A 25,454-nucleotide genomic window follows, 5' to 3' on the forward strand; every position below is an offset into this window, starting at 1 on the left:
ACATGTGGACTGGATTTTAACAGTGACGGGAACGTGCTTGCTGTGTTGTGATACAACCTATACAGACAAGTGATGTACCTCACGATTTGGTCAACGACTAATATAACAACCTATTACAGTCTTTATCCATTATCGTACATTTCGCTGTTGATCTCTCTTTCCTAAACGACAAATGGTACGATGGAAAATTTAGAATTGAGCTTGTCATCACTGGGTACCATATCCAGACATATTGACAAAAGTCACAACGAACTCAGCAAGTATTTAACTAAACAGGTAAGATACATTTCTCCTTGTCTTGTTATGAAAACCATAGTGTCTGTAATGTCTCTTGTTGATAGGTGATGCATCCTATCTGTGCATGTGCATATTCCACCATCTTATATATGCATAGATTATATGTCTTATTTACTATCCAAGAAATTGCACACCTTGCCTACACACCATTTTAATAAATGTAACCTAATTACAATAGTATTTTATCAGGATGCTATTTACATTACATTGATGGATGTCCCTTGAGATTGGAGTGTGTAGACATAGCCAAGACCTAATGAATTCAATGTCAATCTTGACTTTCACCTGATATGTCTTTCTGTCTGCCTGTAGATATGGAGCCAGCAGGACAGACAGAGCATCCTGGCATGTTTGTCTCAGCTGCTGTTGGAGAAGGACTATACGCTGCTGCTCGCCCGCCACCTCCGGCCGCTGATCCTGGACCTGCTGGAGAGGAACGCGCAGAGGATCAAAGCAGACGGCAGGATCAACCATGATCTCCACGAGCGCCTGTGTGTGGCGCTCAGCAAACTCCTTGGCGTCAGTCCCGATGCACAGGCGTAAGTGAACCCTCTGTGATCTCTAACGTGACGAACGTAAACACTAGCTATCTTTTTTATTCTCTTCTAAGTGCTTGAAGTGGCATGACTAAGCTGCCAATACTCACATAAATTTTTTTTACTGAACCAGAGTTTGTATGTTAGAGCTGGTATTCTATGTGAGGGGCTCGTACTCAAGCAGTAGAAAATACACAGTACTACCGGCCCACTTCAACCACTACTTCCAAGCTGTTACACTTCCCTCTTTTCTTTATCAGGTTTGCTGCGAGGTACTTCAACGATGCCCCTCCAGTTTTCCAGAGGCTCTTCTTCACCAGTGAAGAGTCCTCGTCTGTCCAGTACGGCCCCAGGAGGATGAAACTGCGAGACCTAATGGGTGCTACCCTCCGCTTCCTCCAGAGTGACTGTGCCAAGTTCCGAGTCCTCTGGGACTGGAGTGCATGTGTTTCTCAACTGCTCACCAGCGACATCATGGTTCGAGGGTGTGTATCTACCTTGTCTACCATTTTCACAGTATCTATTCTCTCTCAGGCCTTGCGACAGGCTAGCGTCCAGGGGTGTACTTGTACATCAAGCTGCCTCACACTACAGAAACAGGCTGAATGCTTTGATTGATGCTTTAACAACTATCTGTTTGTTCTTGTGAAGTCAACTTGAAGATGCTAATAGTGGTCTTCTGGATTCTTTCCCATTTAGTTACACTGCCCAGTGTCTGGCCCTGGTGTCCCACATGACGGACAATCAGAAAACCATATTTTTGAGAAAGGTGCTGTCGAGTGACGAGATTCAGCACATGAAGATAAAGTAGGTTAATTTCTATTATTGCAATCTGTTACATATGCATGAATAACGTTTTCAGTTTATGACCTTTGCTTGTGTCGGTTTATAAACATCTAGGTCACTGGAGGAAACTCAGCAGTTCGAGGTAGAGAAGGCCCTGGTCCTGGCTAATCAGGGCACTGTGATGTGGCACCAGGAGAAGGGGAACAAATTCACCCGGGGTCAGGTGGTGTCAGAAGACCTGTCCCAGACTGTGGTGGCTGTATGTGGGGTGGTGTTACCTAGGATCGCCCCCAAACAGACAGAACAGGTAAGACTTCCTGTTGAAATGAAGGGCCGATTTTTCTGGACACAGATTAAATCAAGTCCTAGACTAAAAAACTAATTTAATGGGGAATCTCCATCAAATATTCTTTATAGTTTTGTTATTTGAAAAAGTGGATAGGATATATGGTTCAAACAACATCGGTAGTGTTGATTTGATTCGTGGAAATATATTTCAACTCTAGGGTAACCTAAAGGATCTGGTGCTAGTGGATTCGACCTGTCGCAACCTGCGGAGACTGGCCATGGCTGTGGCATCCCAGAAGGCTGTTCTTCTGGAAGGGCCCATTGGATGTGGTAAAACTGCCCTGGTGGAGTTCTTGGCTGCCGTGACCGGACATACCAAAACACCAGAGATTCTCAAAGTCCAACTTGGGGATCAAACTGACAGCAAGGTAAGAGCAGTGATTTAATATAGGCAACCTATGAAATCATTTTCAGTATCAGTCTATGTAAAGTCCAAGAACACTAGTATGACGTCAACTTCTGAGAGCTTTCTAAAGTTTTTGAACAGTAGCAAATATGAATTGTTTAATCTCTTTGCTGTCTTTTTGCAGATGTTGCTCGGGATGTATCGCTGTACTGATATCCCCGGGAAGTTTGTGTGGCAGCCAGGCAGCCTGACACAGGCTGTCTCTAAAGGACATTGGATCCTGTTGGAGGACATTGACCATGCTCCTCTGGATGTGGTGGGTATTTGCACACCTGAATCAGACATGGAATTACATGAAGTGACCTGTACAGTTATTACTGTAGTAGTGGGTTCAAGACTACAAGGTATTTTATAGTATGTCATCCTATGAGTTTGTATGCCTTGCAGATATCTGTACTCCTTCCCTTGATGGAGAATAAAAAGCTGATGATCCCAGGACGGGAGGACTGCATTGAAGTTGCTCCAGGCTTCCAATTCTTTGCTACGAGAAGGTAAGAATGTGATTATATGTGGCCCACATGTTACCCTATGAATGTCATCCTCTTTTTAAACACAGAAACTAACTGATGTTTGTGTTTATTTGTAGGATGTTCCACAGTGCTGGAGGTTGGTACAGACCACAGAACACCCACGCAGCTCTCTTGGACAAGTACTGGACTAAACTGCAGATGGGAAATATGACACGAGAGGAACTGAAGAAGGTGAGACGACTGAGGACTTGATCAATTTCCTGTTGTTTATATTTTGCCCATTGTATCCTTGTATCCATTGTTTCAAGCATAGTTTTTGTAGCATGATGTACTACTGTACCCATAATGCTCTGTACGCTGTATCCGTTTTATCATTCTAAACTAAAGAAATTCCTGAAGCTAACAGTGGTGTTGTTCTTTGCCTGTGCAGGTTCTGGTGAACAGGTACCCTAACCTGACGGTTGTTGTGGAGCGCCTCCTGGATATCTACTGCCAGCTGACTGGAGAGAGACACCCTGACCTGGTAGCACTGGGCCACACAGACAGCTTGCAGCCCCCAGAGGTGTCCCATCACAAGCTGGAAGACAAGACCACGTCCCTGGAGGGGAGGGGACTGTCACTGAGGTAATGTCCAGTAACATGCTCTCATTTCTAGCTCTTGAGATTTTGAGAAATGGTACATGTTGAAGCCGAAAAACGGCTGAAGGTTAATGGAAAGATTCACCCATTTTTGAATGTTTTTTATAGTTTTGGTGCATCTCTGAGCGACGTTCTATCGATATCCATGGTCATTTCATGTTTTCATGTGTATCTGAGCTTCTTCCGTTCATATAATGCTAAACTTGTTATACTGGCTGTATTTCTGCCTGCATAAACGGCTAGCTCAGATTCACATGAAAACCTGAAATGACCCCATTCAAAATGGGTGAATATTTCCTTTAAGCTTAATTTTATACTTTGTAGCTACTTACATTTATTTCAATTTCTTGTAGCAATGGATTTAACCAATCACAGCTAACAATGCCAGCCCTCAAATTCCCACCAAAGGTGTCTATAAACCAATATTTTTTCCCTGTATTGTCAATATGCCGCTGTTAGCTCATGAACTTGTGATAAACTCATAGCCCCCCCCCCCCCATATAGAGAGTTAAACCCAGCGGCCCCATCCATCCCACCACGTGTCCCAGAGCAGAGGAAGGTTGTGGGGTTTACATTATGCTCTGTTGTGTCCCATTGGGAGATGAGATGACCAGCCAGCCCTCAGGACTTTAATTAGCTTTCCACTGGGTGCTGCTGCCTGCGCTCGATGGCCCATTGATTGGACCCATCTTTCTATGGAGCTTGATCCACGAATGCTAGAAGTCACACCAGGACAGCCCTTATCATTAGATAACTAGTTCAGACCTGACCCCGTCATTTGTAGGAGACCACTCGTAGTTCACCCATTTTGATATGTTCATATATATACCTGTGTGTGCGTGAGGTTTATGCACGTGTTGGGCTCAGGGATTTTCCCTGGGAGTAAAATCAATATGGCAGCACGTTTTTCCATACGGCCTCTGTGGGCCTCCTCAATAGTCTATATGGGATAGCTGCATGGATCAATGCAATTAACTTACATACTGAATGTATTTTTTCATTTGAGTTTACAACCTGGCCTGCTAAGCTCTTATCTAGGTCAGAAAGGTTGGCTGTATTGGATCAACTGTTTCTCACCCGATTCATTCATTTATGGAAAAACTTAGCCTGGTCCTAGATCTGTATCTAGCCTGCTCCTAGATCTGTATCTAGCCTGCTCCTAGATCTGTATCTAGCTTGCTCCTAGATCTGTATCTAGCCTGCTCCTAGATCTGTATCTAGCCTGCTCCTAGATCTGTATCTAGCCTGCTCCTAGATCTGTATCTAGCCTGCTCCTAGATCTGTATCTAGCCTGCTCCTAGATCTGTATCTAGCCTGCTCCTAGATCTGTATCTAGCCTGCTCCTAGCTCTGTATCTAGCCTGCTCCTAGATCTGTATCTAGCCTGCTCCTAGATCTGTATCTAGCCTGCTCCTAGCTCTGTGTCTGGCCTGCTCCTAGCTCTGTATCTAGCCTGCTCCTAGATCTGTATCTAGCCTGCTCCTAGCTCTGTATCTAGCCTGCTCCTAGATCTGTATCTAGCCTGCTCCTAGATCTGTATCTAGCCTGCTCCTAGATCTGTATCTAGCCTGCGCCTCGATCTTAGTCTGGCCTGCTCCTAGCTCTGTGTCTGGCCTGCTCCTAGCTCTGTATCTGGCCTGCTCCTAGCTCTGTATCTGGCCTGCTTCTAGCTCTGTATCTGGCCTGCTCCTAGATCTGTATCTAGCCTGCTCCTAGATCTGTGTCTGGCCTGCTCCTAGATCTGTATCTAGCCTGCGCCTCGATCTTAGTCTGGCCTGCTCCTAGCTCTGTATCTGGCCTGCTCCTAGCTCTGTGTCTGGCCTGCTCCTAGCTCTGTATCTGGCCTGCTCCTAGCTCTGTATCTGGCCTGCTTCTAGCTCTGTATCTGGCCTGCTCCTAGATCTGTATCTAGCCTGCTCCTAGATCTGTGTCTGGCCTGCTTCTAGCTCTGAATGTCCTTAAGCCAACTCCTCTGTCTATCATTGTCATATTTGTAACCTCTACTCTATATTTTACAGAGACCTGCTGAAATGGTGTGATAGGATCAACAGCAACTTTGACAGCACCTCGTCTGCCACTGCTCAACATGTCTTTCTGGAGGTGAGCCTCGAGCACAAGCTGGCATTGCAATGTTATCGCCCACCTGCCATATTTACTTTGCTAATGAAGCTTTCCGGCTTGAACCGGCTAAAATCAGAAATCATTATTCAACACTGATCATTATGAACGGTGTAACTTAGAACTCTGTGTGGAACTGATGAGCTATAAAAGATTGGTAAGACTATAACCCAATCTTTGTTTGGAAGGAAAATCCTGTAGCTGCTCTAGCACTCGATGTCTTTAACACCTTTTCATAGCTGTTTAGGGTTAGCCTCGTGAACCAGAATTTACCGCTGATCAGGATGGTTGAACAAGGCTAGTTTAGGATAGACCATGGATAGATTCATTGGCATAGCACAATCTATCTTTGAATGGAAAATCAATGTAGCTGTAACAGTCTCAGAAACATTTAACAGTTTGACAGCCCCAGCTCTTCTTTACTGTACTGTTTTGTGGCTTTCCCCCCTTTTAGGCCCTAGACTGCTTCACGGCCATGCTATCCCGACCAGAGAGCAGGCTACGCATGGCTGAGGTCATCGGGAGCAAGCTCAACATCTCCAAAGAGAAGGTAAGTGCAGCGCCACTGGAAATGACGGGCCTCTGCTAACAACATCAAAATAAATTCAATACTGCTGTACCACATTGTCACACTGTATGACATGCTGTATGTTCTACAGTCTCTTGACAAGTCCCAAATGGCACCCTATTCCCTACATGGTGCAATACTTTTGACCAGAGCCATATGGGTGCCATTTGACAAGGGGGGCTATTTGGGACTCGGACATTGTGATGTTTGTTGACTGTTGACATGATGGTCGTGTGCTCCTCAGGCTGCACATTTCTGCCAGATGTACCAGCCTGGCATCTCTGGGACGGAGTTGGAGGCCTTGGTGGGCAGAGTGACCCTGGAACGGAAGCAGAATGAAGTGGTCCGCATCTGCAAGTAAGTCAGCAAAATGTGTGACCTAAAATAACATTTGGTGGCATCTGATGCACCCCAATTTGTTAAAGCCAATGAAGTAGCTGGCCGCATAACAGTTAGTAGTCAGCTATTTGGCTGGCAGCTGGGGCTTATGGAACGCACTGAGTCAGCCTGCCAGTCTGTGCCCGTAACCTCTCTGTTTACACATTATAGTCACTGTGCCAGGTCCAACACTTACCCAACCTGGGGAACAGCCAAATAGACTCCCCGCTGGTTGATTGAATAAACATTTAATTGATCCATACAGATGTCAGATCTTAACTTGATCACTCTTTTGTCGCAGAGGATTTTCCTGCTGCATCAGGAAATTCAAATGAGCCTTGTGAGTCCCTGAAAAATAGCAGTGCCCAGTTTCCCAAAAGCAGCTTAAGGCTAAATTTATCGTTAGAACCTTCTTAGGACCATCGTTAAATCTCTGAGCTGTTTCCCAAAACCATCATTATTAACATTGCACTTGAAAATGCTCGTAATCTTAACACCTGCCTCAGTCATATTGAAATACATTTAATGTTCAATCAATTGAGTTCTATTTTGCTACTTGTAGGCTACTGTCTGTATTTGTCTCAATATATTTCATGATGTTTAGCCTAACATGTGCGCAATGATTTGCCAAATCAGTGATTTAGTGCATTATTAAGGGGTAAGCATTAGAATAAACCGCCTCAATATATGCAGCCATAGGTGCATATAGTATGAAAAATGTATGCACTCACTAACTGTAAGTGGCTCTGGATAAGAGCGTCTGCTAAATGACTAAAATGTAAATAGGTGGTAATATCTCTCTAGGAGCTGATCAGTTGTCAGTATTTTGAAATAATTATAATGTTAAGGAAAGATTTGAATGGAGAAAGATGATCCAAGAGCAGCGCTCCCTTTCTTTCGATCCTATCAGTATTGACACATGCTCCAACGACGCACTTAGCAACCGTTCTCTCTGCGTGGTGTTTTGGAGATACATGTTATATCTTCGGCCGTTTGTAGGAAAGATGCATCATTAAAACACTCCTAAATTCTATCGGGAAACCTGGCCCAGTTCTCTTTCTCTCCATGCGGGGGTAGTCGATTCAGGGCTTGCTATCAAAATACTTTTCTCACTCGCTTGCTCAAATTCTAGGTCCTATTACTGCAACATTCAAATGTACAAAAATGTATCTGAAATGCAGCCATACACCTCAACAACTGTCGTTTTATATAGCTTAATAACACAAGATAGATATTGGTCTCCACTAGGCTACGTATGCTTAGCAAGTGTATGCTAAGGTCAACATTTTGTTCAAACGTGGCTTTGGATGGTCTAGTGCCCTCAAACTCAACTCCTGACCTCGAAGACAGTTCCACTGCGTTTTTTCATTGTTCCCCTCTAATCAGGGACTGATTTAGACCTAGGACACCAAATAATGATCAGGTAGAACAGAAAACCAGCAGGATCCGGACCTAGTAGGGTAAGAGTTGATTACCCTTGGTCTAGAGGTTAGGGCTGCTGCCTTCAGCACGGCCTACCGTGTCAGTGTGGGTTCGATTCCAGCCCATGCCCTTCTGGCACAAATAACTACATTCCCCCGATTGACTTGATTTATTTACACATTTCAAATATGGACAATCCAGGGATATTTTACCCCCGATCCTGATAAGAAATGACCAGACACTTTTGGATAAAATAAATAGGAAATGGCTACATCAACATTAGTTTCCATTCATGCAAATTGTCGGGTAAATTGCCACAGTAGAAAATATACATTATTTATATTGTACGGAATGCTTGTCAAATAGATAAATCGCCCTTAGTCTGTTCAAAAAGGACTAAATTGTTTCCGATTACAATACCAACCAGAGGGTTGCAAGCAGGACTAAGGGTAACAGCGACATCATCTTTTAGGGAGCGGTAATGAGGTGACCAATAATAATAATAAGAATATGCCATTTAGCAGACGCTTTTATCCAAAGCGACTTACAGTCATGCGTGCATAATTTTTTTTTTGTGTGGATGGGTGGTCCCGGGGATCGAACCCACTACCTTGGCGTTACAAGCGCCGTGCTCTACCAGCTGAGCTACAGAGGACCATTTTTCTTTGTGTAAGACCATAATAGCTGTGCGGGTGAATTTTTGCGCGTATTTATTTTTTAACGAACTGCCCATAATCTAGTGCCATTGATGGTTGCAATAGGCCCCTTGTTATTTGATTATATTCCAATAGGCTACATTCTATAGGCTACCCGTTAGCCCAGGGCTCTCCAACCCCGTTCCTGGAGAGCTACCCTCCTGTTGGTTTTCAATTGAACCCCAGTTGTAACTAACCTGATTCAGTTGTAGCGAAAACCTACAGGACGGTAGCTCTCCAGGAACATGGTTGGAGAGTCCTGCGTTAGCCTATCCATTGTTACATAATGAAATGTGTGAAAAAACGATAATAGGCTACTGTGTTTCCCTGGCTGAGTTGATGAGCTGATTTGGGCCATCAGTTGATTGACAGATGTAGGCCTACTGTAGAACGATAAACTTTCCTCCAGTGTGGATGCTCGTCCACGTTTATTAGTTAGTCTATGTATAATTTGTCAATATAGTTCTGGTCTTTGGTGTGGACTGAAAGCCTGTATTGTGTGGTTTAATATTTAATTTCGTAACTCTGTCAAGATGTTTATGCATTTGAGCCTATCCAAAGACGATTTTGTTGAGCTGAAGCATTTTTCTTTGTGTAAATTATTAGAATGTTCGTTTTACTTCTTAAATAAATGCAATTTACTTGTAGGCCTAATGTAAGCTGCACTATACAACTCACTGAACTCATGAGGCTCGCAGCTGGAGAGTGCTGCTTATACCACTGTGCTACGGCAGTTCACAACGCTATAGCGAGCACTAAGAATACTATGAATACGGATGATACATAGGCGCGTCGTTTTTAATTATTTAGTTTTAAGCGTTCCCCAAACCATAACCACTCTGAATGAATGCCTAAACTGGTAACCTTTTTGAGTTGTTTCTGTTTTAACCCTGTAACCACGCGGAATGAATGCGTCAAAAGTAGAACTTCATCCATGAGTCAAAGGGCCGGATTCGAACCTATGCCGAGTCTGGCATATGTGTGCTGGGGCAGTGGTTGTAACCACTGGACCACACATGCACTGAGGAAACCATTAATTTATTCTGCCTATTGCTTGCCTTCAACATATAATAAAATGATTTATCTAAGAAAACAGATTTTCCCTAACACCCTACAAATTTGTCAATTTATTGGCATGTAGCCTACATAAGGTACTATGTAGGTACGGTACTGCATTGTATACAAACACCGCTTCCAGCTGCCCCCTGGCGTCAATTCTAAATATTTCTTCAGATATTCAAATCCTCCTGCTGAAGGATTATTTTCCTTCTGCGACGAAAGGGGTCAAATTAAGATCCGACATCTGTAACTACACACTACGATAAACCAGCAAATATTGACTAAAGATCTATTGTACCCGGCTCTAAAACCCTAAAAGACCAAATGCACATTTTAGTTTGTATTTCTATTTAGCAAATGCCTTTCAATCGGCAATTCACAGAATAAGGTAGAATAGGCCTATTTGTTGATTAATGTGTTATTATTATCTTTTGACCTGGTTTTATGCATTTGCATGTTGCAAATTAAAAACGTTGTGGGTAAAATTTGAGAGTGAGTGAAAGCGTAACCTAAGAGAACAAGTATTTGATACACTGCCGATTTTGCAGGTTTTCCTACTTACAAAGCATGTAGAGGTCTGTAATTTTTATCATAGGTACACTTCAACTGTGAGAGACGGAATCAAAAAAAATAATCCAGAAAATCACATTGTATTATTTTTAAGTAATTAATTTGCATTTTATTGCATGACATAAGTATTTGATCACCTACCAACCAGTAAGAATTCCGGCACTCACAGACCTGTTAGTTTTTCTTTAAGAAGCCCACCTGTTCTCCACTCATTACCTGTATTAACTGCACCTGTTTGAACTCGTTACCTGTATAAAAGACACCTGTCCACACACTCAATCAAACAAACTCCAACCTCTCCACAATGGCCAAGACCAGAGAGCTGTGTAAGGACATCAGGGATAAAATTATAGACCTGCACGAGGCTGGTATGGGCTACAGGACAATAGGCAAGCAGCTTGGTGAGAAGGCAACAACTGTTGGCGCAATTATTAGAAAATGGAAGAAGTTCAAGATGACGGTCAATCACCCTCGGTCTGGGGCTCCATGCAAGATCTCACCTCGTGGGGCATCAATGATCATGAGGAAGGTGAGGGATCAGCCCAGAACTACACGGCATGACCTGGTCAATGACCTGAAGAGAGCTGGGACCACAGTCTCAAAGAAAACCATTAGTAACACACTACGCCAACATGGATTAAAATCCTACAGCGCACGCAAGGTCCCCCTGCTCAAGCCAGCGTATGTCCAGGCCCGTCTGAAGTTTGCCAATGACCATCTGGATGATCCAGAGGAGGAATGGGAGAAGGTCACCATCCCAACCGTGAAGCATGGAAGTGGAAACATCATTCTTTAGGGATACTTTTCTGCAAAGGGGACAGGACGACTGCACCGTATTGAGGGGAGGATGGATGGGGCCATGTATTGCGAGATCTTGGCCAACAACCTCCTTCCCTCAGTAAGAGCATTGAAGATGGGTCATGGCTGGGTCTTCCAGCATGACAACGACCCGAAACACACAGCCAGGGCAACTAAGGAGTGGCTCTGTAAGAAGCATCTCAAGGTCCTGGAGTGGCCTAGCCAGTCTCCAGACCTGAACCCAATAGAAAATCTTTGGAGGGAGCTGAAAGTCCGTATTGCCCAGCGACAGCCCCGAAACCTGAAGGATCTGGAGAAGGTCTGTATGGAGGAGTGGGCCAAAATCCCTGCTGCAGTGTGTGCAAACCTGGTCAAGACCTACAGGAAACGTATGATGTCTGTAATTGCAAACAAAGGTTTCTGTACCAAATATTAAGTTCTGCTTTTCTGATGTATCAAATACTTATGTCATGCAATAAAATGCAAATTAATTACTTAAAAATCATACAATGTGATTTTCTCGATTTTTGTTTTAGATTCCTTCTCTCACAGTTGAAGTGTACATATGATAAAAATTACAGACCTCTACATGCTTTGTAAGTAGGAAAACCTGCAAAATCGGCAGTTATCAAATACTTGTTCTCCCCACTGTATATGTGTGCTTCCATGTGTACAGCGAGAAGCAAACATTTGCTGCCACGCGACCCTCTGCGGTGCTTTTGGAACAGCTAGCTGTGTGTGTTACCAAGGGGGAACCCATCCTCCTGGTTGGTGAGACGGGCACGGGCAAGACGTCCACTGTGCAGTACCTGGCTGGATTCACTGGTGAGACACACAACACTGCCAGGAAGCTCCTCTCAGAAAACATGGTACAATGGGAACCCACTAACCAACACCTTTATTCCCCTCCCCTCTTCTCTCTCTCCCCCCCCAGGACACAGGTTACGGGTGGTGAATATGAACCAGCAGAGCGACACAGCTGACCTGCTAGGAGGGTAAGTGAATTTACAATAGAAGACCTAGTCCTTTTCTTGTATGACCTTTCAGACTGGGAAAATGCCTGTGTTGGTACTGAGTAGGCATATTCTCTTCCCTAATCTGTAGGTATAAACCAGTGGACCACAAGCTGATCCTGCTGCCCCTGCGTGAGGCCTTCGAGGACGTGTTCTCCCAGACCTACTCCCGCAAGCAGAACCTGACCTTCCTGGGCCACGTGCAGACCTGCTTCAGGGGCAAGCGCTGGCAGGACCTGCTTAAGCTCATGGACCACGTCTGCAAGTCGGCCCTCAGCAAGTCGGAGCTGCAGGAGAAAAACAATGGTACCGTCACACCCTTTAGATATTGTCTGTGTCCTAAATGCCACCCTATTCCCTTGGGGATCTGGTCAAAAGTAGTGCACTATTCAGAGAAAAGGGAGCCATTGGGGAACAAACGACAGAAGTACCTTAAACCCCTCTTGTCCTGAATAGCTTAGCCTTACTCTCACTGTGACAGAGATGCGAGTGTTGCCTTAAGCTATTCTCAGTGTGTGGTTTTGTGTGTCTCTCCTCTAGCTGCCTTGCTGCAGGACCAGTGGGAAGCCCTGGCCGTGAGGCTGGCTCAGACCCAGCAGCAGATCAGAGCCTGTGAGACCACACTGGTCTTTGCCTTTGTGGAGGTAATGGCTTACCTAAAGCTTCTCCTTTTATTTATATAGATACACACACACACTACACATCCCTGTTGCTCACCAACCTGTTATTGTGATTCTTAACTCTGTGTGTCTGTCTGTGTGTGTCTCTGTCTTTCTACAGGGGACTCTGGCCCAGGCGGTGAAGAAGGGAGAGTGGATCCTGCTGGATGAGATTAACCTGGCTGCAGCAGAGACCCTGGAGTGTCTAAGTGGCCTGCTGGAGGGCACCGCCGGCTCTCTGGTGCTGTTGGACCGTGGAGACACTGGTGAGGCTCCGACTGCTCTCAATAGCACGTTATGAAATGTTATAACACTTTATAACACTATTATATTACATGTTATAAATTACATATTATTATTCTCATGATTTTGGTCATGAAGTTGTTAGTTGATCTTGACTTTGGAAGTAGGATCACTTTGATGCTGCTGACAGAATTAAACTCCACTTTGTTTTGCGCAGAGCCCCTGGTTCGCCATCCAGACTTCCGTCTCTTTGCCTGCATGAACCCAGCGACTGACGTGGGGAAGAGAAACCTGCCCCTGGGCATCAGAAACAGGTGAGAACAGGAGAGAACCAGGCCTGGTGTGGGGCTGAAATGTCTTTAACTTACCGACAACCCTACTAATGGTGGTTTGACTTTGTAACCTTTCTTTTCCCAGGTTCACTGAGCTGTATGTGGAAGAGCTGGAGAATGAGGGAGACCTGCGCATCCTGGTGTCTGACTACCTGAAAGGACTGAACCCTAATAAGAAAAGCATCAACGGCATCATAAGGTCAGGGGTCAGAACACAGACTGTCATAGCCATCATGTGGCTCATCAAGTTTCCACAGTCACGTTGAATGTCATGTCATATTGATTGCTGATTTGATTGATTGATTTGATTATTTTGGTGATGCAGCTTTTACCTGGCGGTGCGTAAGGAGTCTACCTCCAAGCTGGTGGATGGGACAGGACACCATCCCCACTACAGCCTGCGTACCCTCTGCAGGGCGCTGAAATACGTGGCAGCCAACCCCTGCCACAGCGTCCAGCGCTCTCTCTACGAGGTAGGAGGCCAAAGTCTCTTTCATTGTTGATGTTGATATCCTTAGTAACATCATTGATTAGATGGGACCATAGGTTCAGATGTCACCAGATTCTCCATTGGTGTCGTTCTGCAGGGCTTCTGTCTGAGTTTCCTCACCCAGCTGGACCGCAGCTCCCATCCCATGGTCCAGAAGCTGGTGTGTCAACACATCATGGGGGGAAACACCAAGTGTCTGAAGCAGGTAACACAGCAGTCCTGTACAGTGACTAATTAGGCCATAAGACATGTATGCGTCAAGATTTCGGAGTGTTTTGAACAGTTAAAGGAACAATCTGGGGTCATTTCAAGTGCTTAATAATCATGAGTTCATTCGTGAGATCATGAGTGAGCCGTGTCTCCTATTCTGTGTGTTTCTCCCAGCCCATCCCGGAGCCCACTGGGCGGCCCTGCATCCAGATGGAAGGTTACTGGGTTTCCCAGGGGGAGATGGAGCCAGCCCTGGACCCCAGCTACATCCTCACCACCTCCGTCAAGCTCAACCTGCGTGACCTGGCCAGGGTGGTGTCCGCCGGGTAGGAAAACTGACCCCCTGCTGCCGTCAATCAACCTAGTCAATATCTGTGACGCCCAGAACCATTTATTTAGAGAGTTGGGCCAATGCAGTTTATGCATTATGATGCATTTACATGACACGTCAACATTCTATGGCAGCCGTGTTAGCTCCCAATTAACATTTACATGAGGAATATTAAAAAAGTATTATAAAACTGATGGCTCTGGGGGAGCCTAGTCATAGTAGGCACTATCTGACTGTTGTATTCAGCGTTGATTCTGTTTCTTTAAAGGGAAATCGTGTTGTCAACCTGAGCGTCACATGAGTTGTGTTAGCGAATATCAGTTGTCATCACTCACTGCTGCCATAAAGATGACATGGCTGGATTTCACAAGTTGTTGTGTGTTTCGATGGCCACACCACACGGGTCAATCGTCCCCACTAAGTGCTTGATTGTTTCTCTGCCCTTTATTAATTCAGTCCTCTCTGGACACATGGGTTGCATCCCAAATGGTACCCTATTCCCTACATAGTGCACTACGTTTGACCAAAATCTTAGGTGCCATTTGGGACGCAGCCATGACCTGTACACTCGAGGCCAAGGAAAATCAATCAACTCCTCTTCCACGAATTGCACATTGGAACACTGCTACAAACAGACCCTACCAAACGCCACTAAAAATGTTCTGTTTATGTATTTCTGTTTGTTCTTCAGGAGCCACCCCGTCTTGATCCAAGGAGAGACATCGGTGGGAAAGACCAGCCTGATCAGGTGGATAGCGGCCGCCACGGGGAACCAGTGTGTGAGGATCAACAACCACGAGCACACAGACATCCAGGAGTATATCGGCTGCTACTCCTCTGACGGCAGGGGCAAGCTGGTCTTCAAAGAGGGTACGGCCAGTTCTAAACTGTAGCCATGCAGTGTCTCACACAGCCTGTAGTAAACAATCTGTTCATGATTACTGTGTAATGTCTTTGTGCTTGTGTGTGTCTCTGTGTATGCTTCCCCTATAGGCGTTCTGATTGATGCCATGAGAAAAGGCTACTGGATCATTCTAGATGAATTGAACTTGGCCCCTACAGACGTCCTAGAGGCCCTGAACAGACTGCTGGACGACAACAGGGAGCTGTTTGTTGCAGAGACACAGGAAGTGGTCAAAGCTCACCCCCGATTCATGCTGTTCGCTACCCAGAATCCTCCTGGTTTCTACGGAGGCAGAAAGGTACGCGTCACTAAGGCCATAGTGGGATATTAAGATTAAATTGGGATAGTGTAGTTTGGTTATTTCAAGCAAGCACACAGATTTTTTCACTGAGTACGATGTGATCTCTCCCTTAAGAGAGTCAAATTGGGATAATGGTAGTGTAGCAGTGTTAATTTCATCAACAAAAATAGTGACAAGCATATTCGTCAAACAACTATTTTTCTGTGGCAAATTACGACACTATGACTAAATAGACCCAGAAAAATCTATAACTAAACGAAAATGATTTTTCATTTCAGTTGACTAAAATAAGACTAATCGAAATTATCTCTGTGACTAAAATCTGACTACTAAGTGTACTGGACAAGAGTTTTTACAGTGACGTGACTTTCATTAATGTGATGACTGTTATTTATTGAATCAACTAACTATGTTTAATTGTTACTCAATTAAATTAATAATGTAACAATTAACTCATTAGGAATTTGGGGCACCACGGAATTAGTTATTTAACGAGTTACCATCTCCTGAATTAAACTCTTAGAAGATTACACTACTGGTCAAAAGTTTTAGAACACCTACTCATTCAAGGGTTTTTCTTTATTTTGACTATTTTCTACATTGTAGAATAATAGTGAAGACATCAAAACTGAAATAACACATATGGAATCATGTAGTAACCAAAAAAGTGTTAAACAAATCAAAATATATATTATATTTGAGATTCTTCAAATAGCCACCCTTTGCCTTGATGACAGCTTTGCACACTCTTGGCATTCTCTAAACCAGCTTCACCTGGAATGCTTTTCCAACAGTCTTGAAGGAGTTCCCACATATGCTGAGCACTTGCTGGCTGCTTTTCCTTCACTCTGCGGTCCGACTCATCCCAAACCATCTCAATTTGGTTGAGGTCAGGGGATTGTGGAGGCCAGGTCATCTGATGCAGCACTCCATCACTCTCCTTCTTGGTAAAATAGCCCTTACACAGCCTGGAGGTGTGTTGGTTCATTGTCCTGTTGAAAAAATTAATGATAGTCCCAGATGGGATGGCGTATCGCTGCAGAATGCTGTGGTAGCCATGCTGGTTAAGTGTGCCTTGAATTCTAAATAAATCACAGACAGTGTCACCAGCAAAGCACCCCCACACCATAACACCTCTTCCTCCATGCTTTATGGTGGGAAATACACATGTGGAGATCATCCGTTCACCCACACCGCGTCTCACAAAGACACGGCGGTTGGAACCAAAAATCTGCAAATTGGACTCCAGACCAAAGGACAAATTTCCACCGGTCTAATGTCCATTGCTCGTGTTTCTTGGCCCAAGCAAGTCTCTTCTTATTGGTGTCCTTTAGTAGTGGTTTCTTTGCAGCAATTCAACCATGAAGGCCTGATTCACACAGTCCCCTCTGAACAGTTGATGTTGAGATGTGTCTCTTATTTGAACTCTGAAGCATTTATTTGGGCTGCAATTTATGAGGTTGGTAACTCTAATGAACTTATCCTCTGCAGCAGAGGTAACTCTGGTTCTTCCATTCCTGTGGTGGTCCTCATGAGAGCCAGTTTCATCGTAGCACTTGATGGTTTTTGCGACTGCACTTGAAGAAACTTTCAAAGTTCTTGATGTTCTGTATTGACTGACCTTCATGTCTTAAAGTAATGATGGACTGTCGTTTCTCTTTGCTTATTTGAGCTGTTCTTGCCATAATATGGACTAGGCCTTTTACCAAATAGGGCTATCTTCTGTATACCCCCCCACCCCCACCTTGTCACAACACAACTGATTGGCTCAAACGCATTAAGAAGGAAAGAAATTCAACAAATTAACTTTTAACAAGGCACGCCTGTTAAATGAAATGCATTCCAGGTGACTACCTCATGAAGCTGGTTGAGAAAATGCCAAGAGTGTGCAAAGCTGTCATTACATTTTAGTCATTTAGCAGACGCCCTTATCCAGAGCGACTTACAGTTAGTGAGTGCATACATTTTCATACTGGCCCCCGTGGGAATCGAACCCACAACCCTGGTGTTGCAAACGCCATGCTCTACCAACTGAGCTACATGGGACTAATTGAAGGAAAAGGGTGGCTATTTGAAGAATCTCAAATATAAAATATATTTTGATTTGTTTAACACTTTTTTGGTTACTACATGATTCCATATGTGTTATTTCATTGTTTTGATGTCTTCACTATTATTCTACAATGTAGAAAATAGTCAAAATAAAGAAAAACCCTTGAATGAGAATGTGTTCTAAAACTTTGGACCGGTAGTGTGTGTGATATATATCTCGATAACGGTCAGTACTAATCATTAACTCAACATTCTGAACGTCGCATAATCCTTGAATCCACAAGAACCCTAACCTTACTTATGAATCAGCAATACACAAATTGGCTTCATTATTTATATACTAGCTAACTAAATAATAACACAGAATACATACACACACACACACACACACACACGGTATAGGTTATTGATTAGAAACGTAATACAATGGAAACAGGACCCTAGTGGACTAACAACAGACGACTGCTTTGTTATCAAAAGGGAGGGGTCAGGAAGGCGGCAAAACTCTCTATCTAGACAAAGGCATTATTTTCTCAATACTAGAGAGCCAGAGAGAGTTCTCTCCTGCTTAAATTTACAACCCAGTATTAAGGTGTCAAGACCGGCACAGCCCCCCCCTTCCCCTCTTCTGTGGGAGAGAGGGGGCCTGGCTATCTTCAAACATTTGCCTAGCTGGTGGGTCCTTTGATCCACTGTCAGGAGAGTCATGACAACAGATTGAGAGCTTTTCAGTGATAAGCACAATTAATATTAGCAGTGCAAAAGCACAGCGCCATTCTAGTCAGCAGTGGGAAGGACGCGCCACACCCGACACACACAGGCTACATCAGCTGGTGAGCTGCGGAGGAGCAAGCGATGAGTGTGGGCAGACAGGCTCCGCCTCCGATTATACACATCACGCAGGCGACTCTCTTGCTTCCCCGTAGCTAACCGGTCACCACCAGCCTTCTAGTTAGCTACCCTTTGCCTGGTTAAGAAACATAAGCTGCTTTACAAAATTAAAAACAATAGTAGCATTGAGTTTAATAGTAAAGCAACAGTCTAGCTATGTTTTGCTCTCCAAAAGTAGGCTCTTTGAATTTGTAGTCTCGCTCAACCCTCCAACTTTCCACACTGCATTTCTCCCTCTTTTCCTCAGAGAAAACATCTTGATTCTAGGCCTTACCGTTCAAAAGATATGACTCACAATACCGGCGCTATGTTTTTTCCTTCTTTTGTGCTTTGGCGGGCCGTCTTTTACATTCATAAAGCATATTGCGGGCCATTCTAAAACTAGGCTACTTGCGGACCGGACCGTTAACCATTTCTTTAGGCTACACCTTGTTCAGTCTTTTTACCTCATTAGCTAGCAATACCTAACAACCTAGGGCGCGTTCAGCAGGAGGCAACGTTTTGGAATGTTCAGATAGGCATGTTTGTTCTAGATAGCATATTTCTATCTGACATGTTGAATAAGGAAAAACGTTGGCTCTATTAATGTAATTTCTATCTGCAACATTCGAGAACATTTTGCAACTTAACGTGGCCCTGGTAACAAAATAAATAAATAATTACCAGTAGTCTATATGCAAACATTTGGTGGCACAGAAAGAAAGGAAAAGGGATAGCAAGCAATTTATTGACTAAATTCCTCTTGCCACTACACTATATCTGACTGGGTAAATAACTCCTCTAGCCACTACACTATATCTGACTGGGTAAATAACTCCTCTTGCCACTACACTATATCTGACTGGGTAAATAACTCCTCTAGCCACTACACTATATCTGACTGGGTAAATAACTCCTCTAGCCACTACACTATATCTGACTGGGTAAATAACTCCTCTTACCACTACACTATATCTGACTGGGTAAATAACTCCTCTAGCCACTACACTATATCTGACTGGGTAAATAACTCCTCTTACCACTACACTATATCTGACTGGGTAAATAACTCCTCTAGCCACTACACTATATCTGACTGGGTAAATAACTCCTCTAGCCACTACACTATATCTGACTGGGTAAATAACTCCTCTAGCCACTACACTATATCTGACTGGGTAAATAACTCCTCTTACCACTACACTATATCTGACTGGGTAAATAACTCCTCTAGCCACTACACTATATCTGACTGGGTAAATAACTCCTCTAGCCACTACACTATATCTGACTGGGTAAATAACTCCTCTAGCCACTACACTATATCTGACTGGGTAAATAACTCCTCTTGCCACTACACTATATCTGACTGGGTAAATAACTCCTCTAGCCACTACACTATATCTGACTGGGTAAATAACTCCTCTTGCCACTACACTATATCTGACTGGGTAAATAACTCCTCTAGCCACTACACTATATCTGACTGGGTAAATAACTCCTCTTACCACTACACTATATCTGACTGGGTAAATAACTCCTCTTGCCACTACACTATATCTGACTGGGTAAATAACTCCTCTTGCCACTACACTATATCTGACTGGGTAAATAACTCCTCTAGCCACTACACTATATCTGACTGGGTAAATAACTCCTCTAGCCACTACACTATATCTGACTGGGTAAATAACTCCTCTTGCCACTACACTATATCTGACTGGGTAAATAACTCCTCTTGCCACTACACTATATCTGACTGGGTAAATAACTCCTCTTACCACTACACTATATCTGACTGGGTAAATAACTCCTCTAGCCACTACACTATATCTGACTGGGTAAATAACTCCTCTTGCCACTACACTATATCTGACTGGGTAAATAACTCCTCTAGCCACTACACTATATCTGACTGGGTAAATAACTCCTCTTGCCACTACACTATATCTGACTGGGTAAATAACTCCTCTTACCACTACACTATATCTGACTGGGTAAATAACTCCTCTTACCACTACACTATATCTGACTGGGTAAATAACTCCTCTAGCCACTACACTATATCTGACTGGGTAAATCACTTTATTTTGAGCACGTGGACCAGGACTTGAGCACTGGGACTCGGACTTCAGCCATAGGGACTCGTGACTCGACCAACCATTGGTGACTCGGACTTGATTACAGGGGACACTCTTGCTCTCACTCTGCGCTTCTGTGCGTCTGTTTGTTTTGTATGTAATGTGCAACATCTAAGTAGGCTGAATTCAGAATTTGCATTGGCAGATAATTCTTATATGTTTGTCATATTTCTGCTGTTGGAAGAGAATAGTATGTTATGCAGAAAAATATTGGTTGGACAAGCCTATATACAGTGAGGGGAAAAAAGTATTTGATCCCCTGCTGATTTTGTATGTTTGCCCACTGACAAAGACATGATCAGTCTATAATTTTAATGGTAGGTTTATTTGAACAATGAGAGACAGAATAACAACAACAAAATCCAGAAAAATGCATGTCAAAAATGTTATAAATTGATTTGCATTTTAATGAGGGAAATAAGTATTTGACCCCTCTGCAAAACATGACTTAGTACTTGGTGGCAAAACCCTTGTTGGCAAGCACAGAGGTCAGACGTTTCTTGTAGTTGGCCACCAGGTTTGCACACATCTCAGGAGGGATTTTGTCCCACTCCTCTTTGCAGATCTTCTCCAAGTCATTAAGGTTTCGAAGCTGACGTTTGGCAACTCAAACCTTCAGCTCCCTCCACAGATTTTCTATGGAATTAAGGTCTGGAGACTGGCTAGGCCACTCCAGGACCTTAATGTGTTTCTTCTTGAGCCACTCCTTTGTTGGTCATTGTCATGCTGGAATACCCATTTTCAATGCCCTGGCTGAGGGAAGGAGGTTCTCACCTAAGATTTGACGGTACATGGCCCCATCCTTTATATGTGCTTTCTTGAGCAGGGGGACCTTGCGGGCGCTGCAGGATTTCAGTCCTTCACGGCGTAGTGTGTTACCAATTGTTTTCTCGGTGACTATGGTCCCAGCTGCCTTGAGATCATTGACAAGATCCTCCCGTGTAGTTCTGGGCTGATTCCTCACCGTTCTCATGATCATTGCAACTCCACAAGGTGAGATCTTGGATGGAGCCCCAGGCCGAGGGAGATTGACAGTTATTTTGTGTTTCTTCCATTTGCGAATAATCGCACCATCTGTTGTCACCTTCTCACCAAGCTGCTTGGCGATGGTCTTGTAGCCCATTCCAGCCTTGTGTAGGTCTACAATCTTGTCCCTGACATCCTTGGAGAGCTCTTTGGTCTTGGCCATGGTGGAGAGTTTGGAATCTGATTGATTGATTGCTTCTGTGGACAGGTGTCTTTTATACAGGTAACAAACTGAGATAAGGAGCACTCCCTTTAAGAGTGTGCTCCTAATCTCAGCTCGTTACCTGTATAAAAGACACCTGGGAGCCAGAAATCTTTCTGATTGAAAGGGGGTCAAATACTTATTTACCTCATTAAAATGTAAATCAATTTCTAACATTTTTGACATGCGTTTTTCTGGATTTTTTTGTTGTTATTCTGTCTCTCACTGTTCAAATAAACCTACCATGAAAGTTATGGTTCATGGAAGTCAGTAAGGCAATACAAATGTGATGTGGCAAAAATGAAAAGGGCATTTCGTTGACTAAAATGGCCCACTGTTTTCGTCATTTTAACAATAACTAGAATAAATCATAATTGAAATGACAAAAATGTGACTTAATTATATTTTGGTCAAAATTACTGAGACTAGATCCCAAAAATAGTGCCAAAATTAACACTGTAGTATAGTTTGACAGGCCAGGTCTCATTGAGTGCAATGTAATCTTTCCCCCTTCAGGTGCTGTCTAGGGCCTTCAGAAATCGTTTTGTGGAGCTCCACTTTGATGAGTTGCCCAGTGACGAGCTAGAGACCATCCTCCACCAGAGATGTAGTCTTCCTCCCTCCTACTGCTCCAAGCTGGTCAAAGTCATGCAGGATCTCCAGGTGAGTGTCACATAGCACTTTCACTTGCTAACTCATTGCCTTTGGCATTGAGGTAATGTTGTTGTGTGTGTGTGTAGTCTCTTCGCAGGGGATCCACAGTGTTTGCTGGGAAACATGGCTTCATCACCCTGAGAGATCTGTTCCGCTGGGCCGACCGCTATCGGCTGGAGGAGCAGACGGATGACGCACGCGATTGGCTGCAGCATTTGGCTGATGATGGTAAGGACCAATCGAATCACATCCCTATCTTACGCAAAATGCACATTTTGTTTTTGTCTCTTGCTTTTTCTGTAATTTCTTTCAATTTGATTGTGTCAATGACACATCCACTTCATATAATGTAATCAAACCCAATGCATTCTCTGTCTCTGTCTCTCTCTCAGGGTTCATGCTGCTGGCTGGGCGGGTCAGGAAGCCAGAGGAGGCCACCACCATCCAGTCTATCCTGGAGAAACACTTCAAGAGGACGGTGAACCCTGACAACCTGTTCTCAGAGGAGCAGCTCACCGCACAGTTTAGTGAGTAGAGCAGAGCCTGGTTCACACACACAGACGCCAATTTAACACAACTGAGTGCATGACCTTGTTCTTCAGTCAATTCATATTAGAGGAGATTGTCAACAACACAGGAAAGCATTCAACTAAAACTATAATGTCAAAGTGCAGAATATGATAGGGAGAATGTTCAATATAAAGATGTGGTCCTATGAGTGCATGTAAGAGAAGCCTCAGATAACCCGTGGTTGTACGTACTCAATATGTACTTCACTGTTCTCCATTATTTGGGGTCAATAGTGTGTGAACATGAATATTGAGTGTGAAGTGGATGGATTGTGTGTCATGTGGTGTTGTCCTTCTCAACTGGAATGACACCACCTCCCTTTGCGTAACGTACTCTAATAATTGTAATCAAGTTTAGTAGGCCATTTTTATTGGCCAGTGTGTCAGAAGAATTAATCTGGGAATATTGTGATTGGCAGGTCCGTTCGTGGACAGCTTTGCGGGAGTGCCTGAGGAGTTCCGTCACATGGTGTGGACACGGGGGATGAGGAGACTGGCCGTGCAGTTGGGTCGGGCCCTGCGTTTCGGGGAGTCTGTTCTATTGGTGGGAGACACTGGGTACGATTCATACAGAGTTCCTGATTGTCCATTTGAATTATAAATATAATTTCCAAAGCAAGCATGGTAAAGTGAATGGGTTCGTAGTACCTAAAGAAAGACAACACTCTGTCTACTTCTCCTGAAGCCACTACATTAAAGTATTAGCCTCCAGAATGACAGATCAGTTAGAACAAGTTCTCCTCCCCCCCAGGTGTGGTAAGACCACCATCTGCCAGCTGTTTGCTGCGCTGGCTGGACAGAAGTTATTCTCCCTCAACTGTCACCTGCACATGGAGACGTCTGACTTCCTGGGAGGCCTGCGTCCTGTCAGACACACTGGGACACAGCAGGTAGATAGATACTACACTGTTATTGGGCACAATCTAAATTAGCTATGAATTTTATCAGGCTCAACGAAGCTTTCATAAACCCTTTATAAGGCATTTATAACTTACAGTAATTGAGGTAAAAGTGCTGCTATATTAGTAAAGACAATGCAGTCACAAATGATAATGCAACAGATAATGCAGTCCCACTGACCCCCCCACCCCACCCCCGTCTGTCGTTGTGTGTTGGTACAGGCAGACGCTGAGGACGGCAGGTTGTTTGAGTGGCACGACGGGCCCCTGGTTCTGGCCATGAGAGAAGGAGGGGTGTTCCTCATGGACGAGATCTCCCTGGCTGACGACTCTGTGTTGGAGAGACTCAACAGGTACACACACACTGACTATGTTCCAATATCGGCACCAGCGTACTACTTAGAATCCTTGCCCAATACATTACTTCATTCTAAATGGTACGCTAGTGTGGATTTAGGAATAGAGCCACTTCCTCAAAAATAATTAGCGTATAGCACTTCATTAGATAGCATTGACCTCTAAGCTCTCACCCTGCTTTCTGATTGGCTCAGTGTCCTAGAGACGGAGAAGTCTCTGGTGCTGGCAGAGAAAGGTAGTGGAGATGATGACGACGTGGAGCTGATTACAGCAGGGCAGAACTTCCGCATGGTAGCCACAATGAACCCTGGGGGAGACTTCGGGAAGAAGGAGGTGAACAGTCTATATTCTATGATTCTATTCCTTTCTAACTCTGCCTCTACAGGACGACAAGCAGTTCTGTTTGTTATGTATCAGTCCAACTTGTTAACATTTCTCTGTGTGTGTCCAGCTCTCCCCTGCACTGAGGAACAGGTTCACAGAGATCTGGTGCCCCCAGAGTAACATCCGCAGTGACCTGGTGCAGATCATCCAGCACAACCTGAGGACTGGCCTCTCATTGGACGATAACGATCACCGAGGTACTCCTTTCCTCCACAGACATAATACATCTATTCATCTAGGAGTAGCATTTAATAGGCTAGAATAGTCTCAGACTGCATATTTTATATAAACTTCTCCTGTTTTTGTTGTGCTTTGCTTCAAATTTGTTGCACCCTCTGTGTTATTTGGCACCAGTACTTTCAATATCGATTTTACTTCCTTGTTGTGGCCATCTCTCACCATGACCCTTTGACCCCCAACCCAGGAGGAGACATCGCTGAGCTCATGCTCGACTTCATCGACTGGCTGACCAACCAGGACTTTGGGCGGCGCTGCGTGGTCAGCGTCAGGGACATCCTGTCCTGGGTGAACTTCCTCAACCTGGTGTGTGAGCGCGACGCCGACGGCTTCATGACCATGGGGGACGAGGGCGAGGAGGAGGAGGCCGAGTGGGACCTCCGGCTGGACACGGTGACTGCCTTCATCCACGCAGCGTGCCTGGTCTATGTGGACGGCATCGGCTCAGGTCAGACACCAGGACACAGACTGTTGTTGATGTGGAATTAAAA

The 25,454-nt window shown here is 44.3% G+C and overlaps 1 protein-coding gene across 1 annotated transcript in view; it reads left to right on the plus strand.

Moving 5' to 3' along the window:
- Window positions 1-15: 15 nt before the first annotated feature.
- The window catches only part of LOC121549024 (midasin-like), a 60,177-nt gene continuing 34,738 nt past the window's right edge, over window positions 16-25,454 (plus strand). The window contains exons 1-34 of the mRNA XM_045210252.1: window positions 16-276; window positions 610-836; window positions 1,094-1,318; window positions 1,533-1,640; window positions 1,734-1,926; window positions 2,126-2,335; window positions 2,498-2,629; window positions 2,761-2,864; window positions 2,960-3,074; window positions 3,274-3,467; window positions 5,500-5,581; window positions 6,054-6,149; window positions 6,412-6,524; window positions 11,766-11,914; window positions 12,024-12,084; window positions 12,194-12,408; window positions 12,643-12,746; window positions 12,883-13,027; window positions 13,222-13,318; window positions 13,422-13,535; window positions 13,662-13,809; window positions 13,924-14,031; window positions 14,211-14,362; window positions 15,059-15,237; window positions 15,361-15,569; window positions 22,380-22,526; window positions 22,604-22,745; window positions 22,910-23,044; window positions 23,506-23,644; window positions 23,838-23,976; window positions 24,208-24,338; window positions 24,537-24,675; window positions 24,794-24,923; window positions 25,151-25,411. Of these exons, the coding sequence (XP_045066187.1) occupies window positions 181-276; window positions 610-836; window positions 1,094-1,318; window positions 1,533-1,640; window positions 1,734-1,926; window positions 2,126-2,335; window positions 2,498-2,629; window positions 2,761-2,864; window positions 2,960-3,074; window positions 3,274-3,467; window positions 5,500-5,581; window positions 6,054-6,149; window positions 6,412-6,524; window positions 11,766-11,914; window positions 12,024-12,084; window positions 12,194-12,408; window positions 12,643-12,746; window positions 12,883-13,027; window positions 13,222-13,318; window positions 13,422-13,535; window positions 13,662-13,809; window positions 13,924-14,031; window positions 14,211-14,362; window positions 15,059-15,237; window positions 15,361-15,569; window positions 22,380-22,526; window positions 22,604-22,745; window positions 22,910-23,044; window positions 23,506-23,644; window positions 23,838-23,976; window positions 24,208-24,338; window positions 24,537-24,675; window positions 24,794-24,923; window positions 25,151-25,411 (4,939 nt within the window). The 5' untranslated portion in view covers window positions 16-180. The remainder of the gene's footprint in view (window positions 277-609; window positions 837-1,093; window positions 1,319-1,532; window positions 1,641-1,733; window positions 1,927-2,125; window positions 2,336-2,497; window positions 2,630-2,760; window positions 2,865-2,959; window positions 3,075-3,273; window positions 3,468-5,499; window positions 5,582-6,053; window positions 6,150-6,411; window positions 6,525-11,765; window positions 11,915-12,023; window positions 12,085-12,193; window positions 12,409-12,642; window positions 12,747-12,882; window positions 13,028-13,221; window positions 13,319-13,421; window positions 13,536-13,661; window positions 13,810-13,923; window positions 14,032-14,210; window positions 14,363-15,058; window positions 15,238-15,360; window positions 15,570-22,379; window positions 22,527-22,603; window positions 22,746-22,909; window positions 23,045-23,505; window positions 23,645-23,837; window positions 23,977-24,207; window positions 24,339-24,536; window positions 24,676-24,793; window positions 24,924-25,150; window positions 25,412-25,454) is intronic.

The sequence above is a fragment of the Coregonus clupeaformis genome, chromosome 33 (genome assembly GCF_020615455.1).
Source record: "Coregonus clupeaformis isolate EN_2021a chromosome 33, ASM2061545v1, whole genome shotgun sequence".
Lineage (NCBI taxonomy): Eukaryota > Metazoa > Chordata > Actinopteri > Salmoniformes > Salmonidae > Coregonus > Coregonus clupeaformis.